This window comes from Elephas maximus, chromosome 10, assembly GCF_024166365.1.
Source record: "Elephas maximus indicus isolate mEleMax1 chromosome 10, mEleMax1 primary haplotype, whole genome shotgun sequence".
Taxonomy (NCBI): domain Eukaryota; kingdom Metazoa; phylum Chordata; class Mammalia; order Proboscidea; family Elephantidae; genus Elephas; species Elephas maximus.
The window spans coordinates 118,046,188-118,064,144 of NC_064828.1; the positions used below are offsets into that span (position 1 = coordinate 118,046,188).

Here is a 17,957-nt window from a genome sequence, read left to right on the forward strand (position 1 = left end):
CCGGAATACATGACTTCAAGGACACAAGAACTCAGTGTTAAAAAAAAATTCTTTTTCTTCCATTTCTTTCCTATTACTTTGAAATTTCTGAAGAAAAACTATATTGTGGAAACATTACTTCATCTTAAGCCATGCATTCTCAAAGAGGGTGATATCACCCCTCAAGGGGGGGCGGTAAATTTTTTTAGTCTTTTTATGTATAAAGTAAAAATACATATAATATATAAACAGATATACATTATGTCTGACAGGGGCAATGAGGAATAAAATGTGTGAGAAAAAAAGCTCCTTAATGGGGCAATAGTAGGGGGGAAGCTATAAAACACTGTCTTAAACAAATGTGGGGTGACCTGGGATACAATTAAACACAATCATAAAACTTGTAATAGTCATTTCATAAAATCTAAAGTAGTTTTCTGTTAGCAAGAATTACACACACACTCACACACCCTGACATTTTTATTATGGGCATCTTATCTTTACTTGCGTTGGGCCTAGCTTAGACTGAAACTGCCAAAGAAAAGAGAATTTCATATACAGAATTTGGTTTTATGTGAAGATGACAAAGTTCCTTCTGTCTGTCACCTGATAATGTGGGGCTTTTGCATGAAAAGGCTCACTGTGAAATGGCTGCAACTTAACCAAAACTCGGATTTGCCCCACTATGTAAGCCTCACTTTGAGGCATCCTATAATTCTGCTCATCCCATTAGTAGGAAGAAGAAATCAAATGATTCAAGAGACCTGGGGGAAGCTGGGGCAGAGGAGGAAAACCAAAGCCACGTCTCTGTAACATGGTACCCTTCCAGACTCTCAATCATTTCTTCTACTGTCTTGAAGCCAGTGGTGGAGAAACCGCCAACTATTCATCTCCCTTTATTTAGTATGAGACTGAATGAAACCATTGCTGTGTCTCAATGTAGGCATCTCCTGGGTTTATGTGTGTGTGTGTTTAAAATGTTCTTTTTATTTAAACTTTTTATTTTGAAATAAATGTAGATTCATATGCAGTTTAAGAAATAATACAGAGAGACTGGTATACCTTTTACCCAGCTTCCCTTGGTAACATCTTACAAAACAATAGTGCACATCACAACCAGGATAGTGACATTAATCCAGTCAAGACACAGACCATTCCATCACCAAAGGACCCCTCATGTTACTCTTTTATAGCCACTCCCACTTCCCTCTCACTCTCACCTCATCCTTAATCCCTGGCAATCACTCATCTGTCCTCTGTTTCTATGATTTTGTCATTTCAAGAATGTTACATAAATGGGGTCATACATATATAATCTTTTGGGATTGTCTTTTTCCACTCAGCCTAATTCTTTGGAGATTCACCCAGGCTGTTGGTTGTATCCATAGTTTGTTCTTTTTTGTTGCTAAGGAGTATCCATGGTACGGGTGTACCACAGTTTAACCATTCACTTGTTGAAGGACACCTGGTTGTTTCCAATTTTGGGCTATTACAAATAAAGCTGCTATAAACATTTCTGTACCAGTTGTTGTGTGAATGAACCTAAGTCTTGATTTCTCCAGGGTAAATGCCCAGAAGTGCAATTGCTGGGTCGTATGATAGTCATATGAAGTTGTATGAAGACTGTAGCCTTCAGTATGGATTGCACCTCAACATAAAGAAAACAAAAAGCCTCACAACTGGACCAATGGGCAACATCATGATAAACGGAAAAAAGATTGAAGTTGTCAAGGATTTCATTTTACTTGGGTCCACAATCAACAGCCATGGAAGCAGCAGTTAAGAAATCGAAAGATGCATTGCATTGGGTAAATCTGCTGCAAAGGACCTTTTTAAAGTGTTGAAGAGCAAAGACGTCACCTTGAAGAGTAAGGTGTGCCTGACCCAAGCCATGATATTTTCAATCGCATCATATGCATGTGAAAGCTAGACAATGAATAAGGAAGACCGAAGAAGAACTGATGCCTTTGAATTGTGGTGTCGACGAAGAATATTGCATATACCATGGACTGCCAAAAGAACGAACAAATCTGTCTTAGAAGTACAACCAGAACGCTCCTTAGAAGCAAGAATGGCGAGACTGCATCTTACATACTTTGGACATGTTGTCAGGAGGGATCAGTCCCTGCAGAAGGACATCACGCTTGGGAGAGTACAAGGTCAGCGGGAAAGAAGAAGACCCTCAAAGAGGTGGATTGACACAGTGGCTGCAACAATGAGCTCAAGCATAACAATTGTAAGGATGGCGCAGGACCAGGCAATGTTTCGTTCTGTTGTGCGCAGAGTCGCTATGAGTCGGAACCAACTTGATGGCACCTAACGACGATAGTCACGTTTAGTTTTTTAAGAAACTGTCTAATTGTTTTCCAGAGTGGCTGTACCATTTTAGATTCCCACCACCAGTGTATAAGTTATCTACTTTCTCTACATCCTTACCAGAATTTGCTCTTGTCACTATTTTTTCTTTTCAACCTTCTGACAGGTATCTGGTGACAGCTCACTATAGTTTTTTTGCATTTCCCTAAAGGATAATGAGACTGAGCATCTTTTCACGTGCTTATTTGTTATCTGTATATCCTCTTCAGTGAAGTGTCTCTTCATTACCTTTTGGCCATGTTCTAATTGGAATGTTTCCCCTTTCACTATTGAGTTTTGAGAGTTCTTTATATATTCTAAATACTAGTCCTTTGTCAGACATGTAGTTTGCAAATATTTTCTCCCACTCTGCAGCTTGGCTTTTCATCCTTTTAAAAGGATCTTTCACAGAGCAAAGTTCTGAATTTTGATGAAGTTTCAATTTATCAATTTTCCATTTTATACATTGTGTTTTTGGTGTCAAGCCTGAGAATTCCTCATCTAGTTCTGGGTTCCAAAGATTTTTTTCCTGTTTTCTTCTAAAAGTTTTATAGTTTTACATTTAGAGCCACGATCCCTTCTAATTTCTGTGTAAGGTGTGAGACTCAGGTCAAGGTTTCTTCTTGCCCACGAATGCCCCAGTGCTCGTGCGACACTTGTTTAAAGGCTAGCTTTCCTCCACTAAGTTGCTTTTGCATTTCAGTCAAGAAAAAGCGGGCCTATTTGCATGGGTCTACTTCTGAGTTCTCGGTCTGTTGCACAGATCTCTGCTGACACCACACATGCTGATCACAGTAGCTACCTAACAAGTTGTGAAACTGGGTAGACTGATTCCTCACATTTCACTCTTCTTTTTCGAAGCTGTTTTAGTTGTTGAAGTTCCATTGCCTTTCCATATAAACTTTAGAATAATCTTGACTATGCCTATAAAAAATCTCAATGGGATTTTGATAGGAATTTTACATAACCTGCATATTAACGTGGGGAAAACTGACATCTTTACTATGTTGAGTCTTCCAATCCATGAACACAATATGTCTTTCCATTTATTTAGATCATTGATATCTTTCACCATCATTGTGCAGTTTTCAGCACACGAATCCTGTAAATGTTTTAGACCTCCACCTATGTCACTTTTTTAAGAGATTGTGTCTTTAATTTCAGTGTCCACATGCACTCTGCTAGGTGTGAGGTATGGAACCCCTCTGCAGTGGACAATTTGGCCTTTTGGTTCCGGTTGTGCCAGTAGGACCACACCTGAGGCCAATGTGTAGGAGCCTGCCCCATTAAGAAGGATCACCTGGGGGGCCTGATGCTGACTAAGCCTCAGGAAGCCCGTGGTGAGGCCAATAAGAGCCTGAGAAGAAAGCCTCAGAGGAGCTTCCCCATTTGAGAATGTGAACATTCTGCTCTGGAGATGGGGTGAGCACGTTCTGAGGACACAGAAGCTCTTGCTGAAGAACACTAACTGCCCCAATCCGAGTCCCAAGGTGGAGACACCAGCTGGAGGGATAAGAGATGGGAAATTCATGTAAAGTGACCGGCATCAGTACTAGCAGAAGCCCTGGACCCTGTAAGAGTGCAGAATTGCAATAAACAGCAGCAGAGGCCAGGAGAAAGCAGAAGCCAATGGCTATTGAACAGGGAATTGGCAACAGAGCAGTCTGAGATGAGCGGGCCAAAAACCATAATGCGCTTAGGGCTGCCACGGCACCAGAAGCAGCAGAAAGCCCGGCCGAGAGTCAGAGGCCCGGACGCCGCAGCAGAAGCCACAGGAAGAGCAGGCTTGAGCAGCAGCCTGAAGCCTACCTGAAGGGCTGGGGGGCCTGTCTGGAGGGTGGGGGGGAAAGAGAGGTGCCCTGTCCACCAAGCCTGGGCGTACCCTGCAAAAGTCTGCCCTCAGAGCAGTTCTGCTTTGGGAGGTGCCATGACGCTGGCCCACGGCTGTCCCAAGGCTGCTGGTTGACAACTGGACCAGTCAGTGACGAGAACACAGCAGCCAAGAGAAGTCGTGGAGAAACAGCAAGCGTAGCCACACTGTGCTAGCCCTGAGCTGGCATGGGATCCCAGTACCTAAACCACCTAAACACTCAAGATGTGCCTTTCCAGTGATGTAAGAGTAGACACTGACCTTCCATCACAAAACTTACTGAAGAGTGAACACTGACTTCTATTTGTTGTTTGCTATCTACTTTCCATGTGCTAAAGCTCTGGGGGCATCTTCTATATTCTGGCTCTGAACTCTGATTGAACGGATGTGATATTTACAGAGGGATCACTATTACTGAACAACCTGTGAGTGCATCACACTAGGGTAAAAAAAAAAAAATTACTGTCATATGTTTATCTTATATCCTGCAATCTTGCTGAACTCACTCATTAGTTCTAAGAGGTTTTTTTTCTTTCTGGTAGATTCCTTGGCATTTTCTATGTAGACAACCACATCATCTGAAAATATGGACACTTTGTTTCTTCCTTTTCAATTTGTATGCCTTTTATTTCATTTTCTTGCCTTATTTCATTGTCTACAACTTCCAGAACTACTCTGGATTTAAGAGTGGTGAGAATGGATATCCTTGACATGTTCCCAATCATAGGGAAAAAACAGGCTTTCGCCATTAAGCATAAGATCAGCTGTAGTTTTTTGTAGATGCCCTTTATCAAGTTGAAGAGATTCCCCTCTACTCCTATTTTTCTGAGGGGTTTTAATCCTGTGAATGGGTGTTGAATTTTATCAAACCTTTTTTTGCACTGACTGATAAGATCATGCTGTTTTTCTTCTTTAGTTTGTTAATATCCTGTTGTTAGGTGCAAACAAATCCATTCCAACTCATAGAGACCCTATGGACAACAGAACAAAACACTGCGTCATCCTCATGATCTCGTTATGCTCAAGTCCATTGTTGCAGCCACTGTGTCAATCCATTTTGCTGAGCATCTTCCTCTTTTTCACTGACCTACCTTACCAAGCATAATGTCCTTCTCCAGGGACTGGTCTCTTCTGATAACATATCCTAAGCATGTGAGACAAAGTCTCGCCATCCTTGCTTCTGGTTGTACTCCTTCCAAGACAGATTTGTTTGTTCTTTTGGCAGTCCGTAGTATATTCAACATTCTTCGCCAATACCATAACTCAATGGTGTCAGTTCTTCTCTGGTCTTCCTTATTGATCATCCAGCTTTCCCATGCAGGTGAGGTGACTGAAAACACCATGGCTTGGGTCAAGCACACCTTAGTCTTCAGGGTGACATCTTTGCTTTTTAACACTTTAAAGAGGCCTTCTGCAGATTTGCCCAATGCAACGCGTCATTTAATTTCTTGACCGCTGCTTCCATGGGTGTTGATTGTGGATCCGAGTAAAATGAAATCCTTGACAACTTCAATCTTTTCTCCATTTATCATGGTGTTACTTATTGGTCCAGTCATGAGAATTTTTGTTTTCTTTATGTTGAGGTGTAATCCATACTGAAGGCTGTGGTCTTTGATCTTCATCAGTTGATGGTTCAAGTCCTCCTCACTTTCATCAAGCAAGGCTGTATGATCTGCAAAACAGGCTGTTAACAAGTCTTCCTCCAATCCTGATGGCCCATTCTTCTTCATATAGTCTAGCTTCTCAGATTATTTGCTCAACATACAGACTGAGTTAAGTATGGTGAAAGGATACAACCCTGACACACACCTTTTCTGACTTTAAACCATACAGTATCCCCTTGTTCTGTTGGAATGGCTGCCTCTATGTAAAGGTTCCTCGGGAGCACAATTAAGTGTTCTGGAATTCCTATTGTTCACAAAGTTATCCATAATTTGTTATGATCCACACAGTCAAATGCCTTTGCATAGTCAATAAAACACAGGCAAACATCTTTCTGGTATTCTCTGCTTTCAGCCAGGATCCATCTGACATCAGCAATGATATCCCTGGTTTCATGTCCACTTCTGAATCTGGCTTGAATTTCTGGCAGTTCCCTGTTGATTTATGGCTACAGCTGCTTTTGAACGATCTTCAGCAAAATTTTACTTGTGTGTGATATTAAAGATACTGTTCAATAATTTCTGCACTCGGTTGGATCACATTTCTTTGGAATGGGTACAAATATGGGTCTCTTCCAGTTGGTTGGCCAGGCAGCTGTCTTCCAAATTCCTTGGCATGGACAAGTAAGCACCTCCAATGCAGCATCCATTTGTTGAAACATCTAAATTGATATTCTGTCAATTCCTGGAGCCTTGTTTTTCGCCAATGCCTTCCGTCCAGCTTGGAACTCTTCCTTCAGTAACATCGGTTCCTGATCATATATTACCTCCTGAAACTGGTGAATATCGACCGATACTTTTTAATATAGTAACTCTGTGTATTCCTTCCATCTTCTTTTGATGCTTCCTGCGGCATTTAATACTTTTCTCGTAGAATCCTTCACTACTGCAACTCCAGGCTTGAATTTTTTCTTCAATTCTTTCAGCTTCAGAAATGCCAAGTGTGTTCTTCCCTTTTGGTTTTCTAACACCAGGTCTCTGCACATTTCATTATAATACTTTACTTTGTCTTCTGGAGCCGTCCTTTGAAATCTTCTGTTCAGCTCTTTTACTTCATCATTTCTTCCATTTGCTTTAGCTACTTCGACATTCAAGAGCAAGTTTCAGAGTCTTTTCTAACATCTATTTTGGTCTTTTCTTTCTTTCCTGTCTTTTTAATGACCTCTTGCTTTCGTCATGTATGATGTCCTTGATGTCATTCCACAACTCATCTGGTCTTCAGTCATTAGTGTTGAAAGGTCAAACCTATTATTGAGATGGTCTCTAAATTCAGGTGGGATATACTCAAGGTTGTACTTTCGGCTCTCGTGGACTTGTTGTAATTTCCTTCAGCTTCAACCTTAACTTGCATAATGAGCAATTGACAGTCTGTTCTGCAGTCGGCCCCTGGCCTTGTTCTTACTGATAATATTGAGCTTTTCCATCACCTCTTTCCACAAATGTAGTCGATTTGATTCCTATGTATTCCATCCGACGAGGTGCGTATGTATAGTCGCCATTTATGCTGCTGAAAAAAGGTATTTGCAGTGAAAAAGCCCTTGGTCTTGCAAAATTTTATCATGTGATCTCCAACATTGTTTCAACATCGTTTCCAACTCCTGATCCTTCTTGGTTTCCAACTTCCACATTCCAATCGCCAGCTAATTATCAGTGCATCCTGACTGTGTGTTTGATCAATTTCAGACTGCAGGAGTTGATAAAAATCTTCAATTTCTTCATCTTTGGCCTTAGTGGATTGTGTGTAAATCTGAATAATCATCATATTAACTGGTGTTCCTTATAGATATGGACATTATCCTATCACTGGCAGCGTTGTACTTCAGGAGAGATCCTGAAATGTTCTTTTTGATGATGAACGCAACATCATTCCTCTTCAAGTTGTCATTCCCGACGTAGTAGGCCACATGATTATCTATTTCAAAATGGCCAATACCAATCCATTTCAGCTCACTAATGCCTTGGATATCGATGTTCATGTGTTCCATTTCATTTTTGATGATTTTCAATTTTCCTAGATTTACACTTTGTACATTCCATGTTCCACATATTAATGGATGTTTGCAGCTGTTCCTTCTCATTTTGAGTCATGCCATATCAGCAAATGAAGGTCCCAAAAACTTGACTCCATCCGCTTCATTAAGGTCCATTCTACTTTGAGGAGGCAGCTCTTCCCCAACCATGCTTTGAGTGCCTTCTAACCTGAGAGGTTCATCTTCTGGAACTATATCAGACAATGTTCCACTGCTATTCTTAAGGTTTTCAACAGCTAATCCTTTTCAGAAGTAGACTGGGTCCTTCTTCCTAGTCTGTTTTAGTCTGGAAGCTCAACCGAAACCTGTCTGCCATGGATGACCCTGCTCGTGTTTAAATACCAGTAGCATAGCTTCCAGTATCACAGAAACACACAAGCCCCCCCAGTATGACAATCTGGCAGACGCGTGGGGGCACCCAGGGATGGTTAAGGGTTATGTACATATATTACATTGACAAGAACAAAACTTTCTATTTAAGTATAACTAGGTAAATGGAGCCCTGGTGGTGCAGTAGTTAAGAGCTTGGCTGCTAACCAAAAGGTCGGCAGTTCAAATCCACCAGCTACTCCTTGGGAACCCTATGGAGCAGTTCTACTCTATCCTATAAGGTTGCTATGAGTTGTAACGTACTCAGTGGCAACAAGTTTGGGTTTTTAGGCAAGTGAGGGCATAGATATTTGGAAAGCGCAGGTAGAGAGTTAAAAAAATTCTTAGCACTAGAGCAGCACTTTAACTATCAGCTAGTTTAATGCCCCTTCTAAGGAGGATTTTGCCCAGAGAGGTAATGGACTCGTCTAAGGGGAAAGTGCGCTGTGAAGAGCTAAGCCAAGGTCCTTGGTCTCCCACCTGCAGATGACAAGAAGCCAGTGGGGTAAAATTCAGAAGTAATGGTACATTTTAAAAAACAGCACTAAAACAACATTTATAGCTATGGAAAGATATTTTAAAGTAGAGAGTAGCTCATCATAGGGGCAAGATTTCCATTAATGTAAAATAAAAATGAAGGAAGATGACTTGCGACAGAAGAGTCTTCTTTTACAAATGGACGTCTTTTCGTTTGAGTTTATTTTTTTATTAACTATCATAAGTAATCCACGACCACTGTTAAAAATTAAAAAAAAAAAAAACTAAAGTGTATAAAATAACAAGTAAAGGGTCTCCTCCAGTTAACTGTGCAGTCTATGTGCCTCCTGGGCTACAAGGAGTTTCATTTTTTTTTTATTTTAATTCAAAAAATTTTGAATAGGTAATACATTCCTGTGGTTCACTACTCTTAAGGCACATGAAGGTATACAATTCAAAACTCCCCACATCCCCTGCCCAACAGTCACCCTGCTCCCCTGCCTCTAGGCCAGCAATATTACCAGTTTCCTATGCTATTTTTCAGAGACATTTTATACATAAATGGATACTTATTTTTTGTCTCTTTAACACAAAAGGCAGCGCCCTGTGCAGTGTTGTCCCTCCCGCTTTATTCCCTGACTCATACAGCATACCCGTGTGCACACTGTCCTCCACCTCGTGTGTTCCCTGACTCACACATCGGTGAGCACCCATGTGCACAGTGTCCTCCACCTCGTGTGTTCCCTGACTCACACATCGGTGAGCACCCGTGTGCACACTGTCCTCCACCTCGTGTGTTCCCTGACTCACACATTGGTGAGCACCCGTGTGCACACTGTCCTCCACCTCGTGTGTTCCCTGACTCACACATCAGTGAGCAGTGCAGCCCCATGTGCACACTGTCCTCTATCTTGTGTTCCCTGACTCACACATCAGTGAGCAGCATTTCCTCACAGTTCATGACTTCAGAGCACCCACAATACACAAGCCTCATCATCTATTTAGCTGGACTCCACTGGTGGGCATTTAGGATGTTTGTACATACCATGCTCAATGAATAACACTGCACATACATCACTTTGTGTGTGTGCAGGTACAGCTTTAGAACAAATTCTCCGAAGTGAGACTACTGGTGAAAGGTTTTGTGCTTTTGTAGGTTTAATAGGTATTGCCAAATCGCCCTCTGTAGAAGTTGCCAGTTAACACTCTACCCGCAACCCAGGAGAGCGTCTGCTTTTCAACACTCCTGCCGACACTGTTACCAAACGTTCAAATCTTTGTGGACACGAGGAGCGAAGCATGTCTCAGGGTAGTTGTCTCTGTGTTTCTCTTACTAGGAGTGTAGCTGAGCATCTTCTCATATATCCTAGGATGTTTATATTTCTTTTCCTGTGAATTGTGTATTCATATATTTTGCCCGTTTTTGTAGTGGATTTTTTGAAATCAATTTCTAAGAATTCTTTATATGTAAAAGAAATTAGCCTTTTGTAGCGTGAGCTGTTTCCAAGTTTATAACTGGTCTTTTTGACTTTGCCTGTGGTGGTTATGCCATATAGAAATTTTTTTTTAATAATTAAGTTTTATCAGTCTTCACTTTTATGGCTTTGTGTTATAATTAGAAAGGTTTTCCCATGCCAAAATTAAAAAGAACATCCCCAAGGAATTTTTTCTAATCCTTTCATGATTTTTTTTTAATCTAGATGTTTAATCCATCTGGTATTTATGAAAACAACTATTTCAAATGCAAGCTCCTTACCATGTTTGAGTGCATTACCTGACTGACTTCGGGTTCTGGGAAGGAGGCGAAGGCCGAGTGTCTGAACAGCGCGACAGAATCGCAAACCGCGGTAACAGAACTCAAAGAAACACGAGATCCTAACTCACCCTCTCCCCACTTGTGAGTAGCGGGAAAAGGCTGCGTGAATAATTTACCTTAGTGTTTATTCCTACTTTCCTTTAGCCTTTACGGAGAAAATTAACAAATGGGAGTAAGTAACATGTACCTACCTTGTTCACTGCTCTCTGCTGGGGGGTCCTCATGTCGAAGGAAAAATTTCACCTCCTCCCTTCGTGGCCCCCACTTCTGCAGGTGTTCATACATCATGTGATCCAAGGGTATGGGACGCTCTAGAAACAACAACAACACATCTCATTTAACTCAGAAACAAGATACTCTTACCAAAAGTAAAAACTAAAAAATTAAATAAGCACACACATATATGTACATATTAGAATTCAAAGATACTGCAAGCACTGAACTTTAACTTTCATGGAATAAAACCAGGCTTATAAACGCGAAATAATTAAGGAACATAAAAATACAAGAAGTATACCTGAAAGCAATTTTTGCAACATTAAATACAATATGGAACTTAAAAAAAAATCCCCTTTACGATATGTTTATCATCATGAAGCAGTGTGCCTCCCATTCTTCAAAGAAACACAGGACAGACTGGCCGAGCCCTGGGTTGCACTAGAATGTTACTGTGGCCATCAGGTGTACGAAGGCTGGACACAGTACTTTCCGGCAACTCAGGTAACATTACTGTGAATCTTTGTCACCAAAAATTACCAAGTTAATAATAAAAATTAAATTCTCCAGAATTAAAATTCATTGTTTCCATTTTTTTTAAAGTAAAACTCACTAACAGAATGTAACCCTTTACCAATTACTTGCAATAGTTAAATTTAAAAAAGTTACCACTTCCACGTGTTTATTATGCAGTCCTTCTTCCACCTCCACGAAGTGCCTCTTCATACGCTACGCTCATTTTTTATTTACATCTGAGTTGCATGCCTTTTTCTAAGTTATTTGAAGGAGTTCTTTATATTCTGGATACTAATCTTGCATTGGTTGTATGTACTGAAAATGGGCTTTTTTTTTTTTCATTTTGTTGGTATCTCATGTTGTAGTGAAGTTTTAAAAACTTAAATGTAGGCAGTTATCACTCTTCTCCAATTTTAGTTCGACTTTTTTGTATAAGAAATCCTTCCCTCCTCCAAAGTCAAGAAGATAGCCTGTGTTTTTTTCCTAAAATTTTGAAGTACTGCTTTTCATTGCCTTTATGGAATTCCTACTTGAATAAATCAACTGTACCAGCATCGTTTATTGAACCGTTTGTCCTTCCCTCGCCAACATGTAACTGCCTGACAGGCATCAGGATTTCATACACATATAGGATTTTTCTAAGCTCCCTCTTCTATTCTACTGGCTATTCATCTATCACTGTGCCAATACCAGTCTTAATTATTATCATTTTATAGCAAGTTTCACTATCTGGTAGGTCAAATTCCCTCACCTGGCTTATCTTCAAAATTGTCTTCTCAGCCCTTTGCTCTCTCATGCATATAATGTAGGGACGGCTTGTCAAGTTCTTTTTTAAAAGGTACTCTTTTGACTGAAACCCTATTTATAAATAGATACCAAAGCTTCCAGTCCGAGAACGTGGTCATGCCTCTCCCTTCACTTAGACCTCTGTGTTCTTCAATGATGCTGTTAAAACTTTTGCCACAGAGGTCCCGCACATCTGTTAATTTATTCCTCTGCACCTTATAGATTTGTTGTTGTTTGTATGTTCATTATTATCTTTTTCAAAAATAACTTTTATTTTGGGAATAATTTTAGATTTACAGAAACTTTGCCAAGACAGTTCAGTTTCCACTACATCCCTCACCAACTGGCCCCAACGTAGCATCTTACATGGCTGTGGCTCTTTGTCAAAACTAAGAAATTAGCGCTGGCACACATAACTATTAGTTACATTCCAAGCTTTCTTTGGATTTCACTAGTTTTTTTCACTAATGTCTTTTTTCCATTCCAGGATTCAATCCAGAAAACCACAGTGCATTTGTCATGTCTCCCTAGTATCTGGTCTTTAACTGATTCTCAGACTTTCCTTGTTTTTGATGACCTTGACAGTTTTGAGGTGTTCTGGTCAGATATTTTGTAGAATGTCCTTCAATTTGGGTTTGCCTGGTATGTTTCTCATGGTTAGACTAGGGTTATGGGTTTTGTGAGGAAGACTATAGCAGTTGTCTTAGTCTCCTAAGGTTGCCATAACAAAACGTCACAAAGTAGGTAACTTTAAAGAAAAGAAATTTACTTTCTCATGGTTCTGAAGGCTAGAAGTCCGAATTCAGGACGTCGGCCACACGGATTCCTCCTGAGGGCTCTGAGAGAGGAACTGTCCCGTGCTAAGTTTCTGGTGGCTGCTGGCAGTCCTTGGTGTCCGTTTGCTGCAGAGATGCATGTCTTCCCCATATATGCGACCTGTTTCAGAGTCTGTCCTTGTTTATAAAACACTACTCGGAAGGGATTAGGAGCTAATCTACACTGCTATGACTTCGTTAACTGGTAACACCTGCAAAGAAAAACCCTATTTTTTCAAACAAGGTTGCACTGACTGGTAAGAGAGGTTAGGACTTCAACATATATTTTGTTGCTGTTGTCGTCAGGTGCCATTGGGTCGATTCCGACTCACAGAGATCCTATATACAACAAAACAGAACACTGCCCACTCCTGCACCATCCTCACAATTGTTGCTATGCTTGAGCCTGTTGTTGAAGCCACGACATCAACCCACCTTGCTGAGGGTCTTCCTCGTTTTCACTGACTCTCTACCAAGAACGATGTTTTTCTCCAGGGACTGGTCCCTCCTGATAACATGTCCAAAGTACATGAGACAAAGTTTTGCCATCTGTCATGGATTGAATTGTGACCCCAAAAAATATCTGTCAACTTGGCTAGGTCATGATTCCCAGTATTGTATGACTGTCTACCATTTTATCATCTGATGTGATTTCCCTGTGTTGTAAATCCTATCGCTATGATGTAATAAAATGGATTAGTGGCAGTCACATTAATGAGATCTACAAAGTTAGATAGTGTCTTAAGCCAAATCTCTTTTGAGATATAAAAGAGAGCAGCGAGCAGAGAGACATGGGGACCTCACACCACCAAGAATGAAGAGCTGGAGTATGCGTCCTTTGGACCTGGGGTCCCTGCGCTGAGAAGCTCCTTGACCGGGGAAGATTGACAACAAGGGCCTTCCTCCACAGCTGAGAAGAGAAAGCCTTCCCCTGGAGCCGATGCACTGAATTTGGCCTCGTAGCCAAGCAGACTGGGAGAGAACACATTTCCCTTTGTTGAAGCTATCTACTTGTGGTAGTTCTGTTATAGCAGCACTAGATGACAAAGACACCATCCTTTCTTCCAAGGAGTATCCTGGCTGTTCTTCCAAGACAGATTTGTTCATTCTTCTGGCAGTCCATGGTATATTCAATATTCTTTGCCATTTTAGGGGGCACAGTGTGATCCAGAACAGAGGTGAAGTGCCCTTCTGATGACGTCAGAGCAGGGTGTACATGCTATCCATGTGACTCATCGCTGGTGATGCTAACTTTCATCACTCAGTTCAGGCAGTGTTTTCCAGGCTTCTCCCCCACGACATTATTAGTTTTCCCTTTTCATATTCTATTTTTTGGAAGCAAGTCACTAAGTCTAGCAGAACTGGGGGAGGTGGGGAGAGGAAAGGGGTGATGAGGGTTCTTCTGTAAGAAGACGTGTCCCTTCTCTCTAATTTATTTAATCATTTTTTTTTTATAACAGTATAGACTCATGGTTATTTACTTTATACTTAGGGTCATAATCCAATATTATGTTATTTATTTTGTTGCTGAAATTGTCCAAGCTTTGGCCATTGGAAGCTCTTTTAGGTTAGCTCCTGTGTCCCTTGGACATGGCGTCAACCTTTTTTTAAGTACTTTCTTTTTTTCTGGCATGGCAAGATACTCCAGGCTCATCTTGTATTTTTCTATAGTTCTTATTGCTATTAAAAACAGGATACTTTTCTAATTAACCCTGGTGGTGCTGTGGTTAAGAGTTCAGCTGCTAATCAGAAGGTCAGCAGTTCGAATCCACCAGCCACTCCTTGAAAACCCTATGGGGCAGTTCTCTCTGTCCTATAGGGTTGCTATGGGTCGGAGCCAACTCAGTGGCAATGGGTTTGGTTTTTGGTTTTGGGTTTTGTTTTTCTAACTGGTGATCACCTACACAGGAATACTACTGATAACTGCCTTTGAGCTTACACTGAACAATACTGGCAGGCTACTGGATTTAATGAAAGTTTATCTGCAGATTTTCTATTTAGGCATTAATACTGCTGACAAAGATGGACGGTTTCAACTCCTTCTTTCCAATTCTTTTAAAAATCTCTTATTCCTTTACCTTACTTGACGCCTTGGTCGGAATCTCTAAGCACAATACTGAACAGAAACTGTAATGGTTTCATCCTCCTCTTCTCCCTGGCTTGAATGGACATGCTTCTATAGTTGCATAACCAAGCATGAGTTCTGCTAGTTATTAGCATGACAGGGCACTCAACTTTCTTCTACTGAAATGGTAATATTCTTCCCTTACACCCAGACTCTTATATCTAGTAGACACTCGAAAAATTTTTAATGAATGAAACAATGGTTGAACTGTAACACCAAGAACAGATGCCCTCAAGTCACAGCAATTTTCTCCGATGCTGGAGTCTCTGAAGAGAAGAGTAAGAACAACACATTCCCTGCTCTTACATCCTGCTGGTTTGAGCTACTCGGGGATAGGATCACAATGCCCATCGCTCTTCTACCACTAATCCTATTGCTGAGTTCCTCTCTAATTAGTCCTCTAAACGCCATCCCCTCTGCCAAAAAGTCTTACTTTAAATCAAGTGTTGGCAAACTATTTCTGTAAAGAAGCAAATAATAAATATTTTAGGCCTTATGGACAACATACAGTCTCTGTCATATATTATTTCCTTTTACAACCGTTTTAACCCACTGCCATTGAGTCAATTCTGACTCACAGCGAGCAACCCTACAGGATAGAGTAGAACTGCCCATAGGGTTTCCAAGGCTGTAATCTTTACAGGAGGAGACTGCCACAGGCACTTGGCCTAGGGGCCATGGCGTGCCACCCCTTGTTCTGGATGACTGTCTCCGAATGAACCGCACGACAGCCATATCATCCTCCCTTTCTGTCTTAGTGCAGCAGAGCACAGACGGGAAACAAGCTGACGCTTACTCCCTATGATGTGCCAGATGCTGTGCCAGGCAATATGCACACTTCAACCCAACACAACCACATCCAGGAGGCATGTATATCAGTTCAATCTGTCTCACTTGAAGATCTTACTCCTTACAAGGCACACTGCTGCCGGCGCTGTCCTTCTGGAACCTCAGTAACATGGCACGCCCCTGTTCAAACATCTTTAACATCTGCACCCTACAGGAAAATGTCCAAGCTCCTTAGTCTGGCATTCCAGGCTCTTCTGCACCTTTCCTGAGAGTCAGTGTTTCTTTCCTCTCCTCAGAACCTGAATGTACATCCTGCTCAATGTGTGCAGTTTCCCATCTCCAGGTCTTTTCCCCACAGGTTTTTTAACTTTTACTGTTGGTGAAGATACACTTGAATACAGTTTTAAAAGTCCAACAATTCTACAAGGCTTATAAAAATAAGCAGCAGTCCTCTGCCCCACCAGGCACACTACTTCCAACTTCATGCTCTTTTGCAGTTTCCTCTACATTTCTATAAAACACGCACATACTGCTTCTAAAGAGGGAAACTAGGAGTTCTTTTCCTTGCACGTGCCACACACTACCTTGCCCAATAAAATGATTCCATAGTTTTCGGTTAGATCAATTCAGTATTTATGTTGTTCTAAATATCTAAATTTTTACAGCTAACTCACGTAGTATACTATGATTCCATTTTCTTTCTTACAACTTTTTTTCATTTAGCTTTCTGTGTACCTATCACTAGCTTATCACCAAACCCCCTGCCAACAATTTGCTTGTTTTCCCGTTTCTTAGGCAATCTTCCGGATTCACTGTTTCATAGAGACACGCTCTCTGCTCCCATCAGGACTGCGCTCGCCTGCTACAGAGCTGTCAGCTATCACTGTATGATTTCTCCTCAACTTATTCCTTCTCATCTCTCCTGCGTTGGATCTCCTGCTTCCTGGATTCCTTGCCTTCTCTCTTTGTTTATGCCATCATTTCAGATCCTCTGGTAGCTTCCTGAGAAAGGATGCCAGGAAAGTAAAGTTTTCGAGACCTCGTATTTCAGGAAAAGACATTATTCTACCTTCACACTTGGTTGATAGTTTGGCTGGGTATAGAATTGTAGGTTGAAAATAAAAATTTCTTTAGAATTTTAAAGCCATTTTTGTCATCTAGCTCCCAGTGTTGCTGTTAAGAAGTCTGCTGCCTTTCTGACTACTGATGGTTTGCCTGTAACCTGTGTCCTCCCTGCCTGACTCCATCTCTGAGACCTTTCAGAATCATGCTAGGTGTTCCAAATTTTCATCGTAACATGGGGCTTTTTAAATTTATTGTGATGAGTATTAAGAAGCCCCCAAGTAAAAGAGAAAAGGAAGACAGAAACTGGAAGTCACAACAAGTAACAAAGGGGCCAGAGGGGGGAAAAAAAAAACAACTATATGATGATCAGGCTCTAACATTACTCCCCAGAAAACATTAATTACAATTACTTAACTGCCCCCACCTCCTTCAGTAGTAATGCAACACTTAAACGAGAGTCAAGTTTCTCTCACGGTGTCTTTAAAGTCTTCCTCTGAATGTTAAGGTTAATATTAAAACCACAGTCAAAAGTGTAAGACTCTGGGAGAAAATATTTGCAAATTCTATATCTGATAAGGGACTTGTATCTAGAATATATAAAGAACTCTTACAAATCAATAATATAAAAACAAACAACCCAATTAAAAAACAGGCAAAGGATCTGAATAGGTATTTCCCCAGAGAAGATACGCAAATAGCCGATAAGCACATGAAAGGAGGTTCAACACTGTTAGTCATTATGGACATGCAAATCAAAACCACAATGAGATACCATCTTATACCTACCAGGATGCCTATAATAACATAGAGAAATAATAACAAGTGTTGACAAGGATGTGGAAGAACTGGACCCCTCATACATTACTGGTGGGAATATAAAATGGTACAGCCACTGTGGAAAGGTCAGCAGTTTCTCAATGTTAAACACAGAGTTACCACATGACCCAGCAATTATGGGTTATTGTTAGGTGTTGCTGAATTGATTCTGACTCATAGCGACTCCTCAGGACAGAGCAGAACTGCCCCATAGGGTTTCCAAGGAGCGGCTGGTGGGTTTGAACTGCTGATCCTGTGGTTAGTACCTGAGC

At 41.0% G+C, this 17,957-nt stretch overlaps 1 protein-coding gene across 4 annotated transcripts in view; it reads right to left on the bottom strand.

Annotated features, from left to right (window-relative positions):
• The window catches only part of PPP1R13B (protein phosphatase 1 regulatory subunit 13B), a 71,132-nt gene that overhangs the window by 41,857 nt on the left and 11,318 nt on the right, over positions 1–17,957 (bottom strand). For all 4 annotated transcript variants that reach the window (XM_049898563.1, XM_049898565.1, XM_049898562.1 and 1 more), the window contains exon 2: positions 10,749–10,868. In XM_049898563.1, coding sequence (XP_049754520.1) covers positions 10,749–10,868 — 120 coding nt within the window. The remainder of the gene's footprint in view (positions 1–10,748; positions 10,869–17,957) is intronic.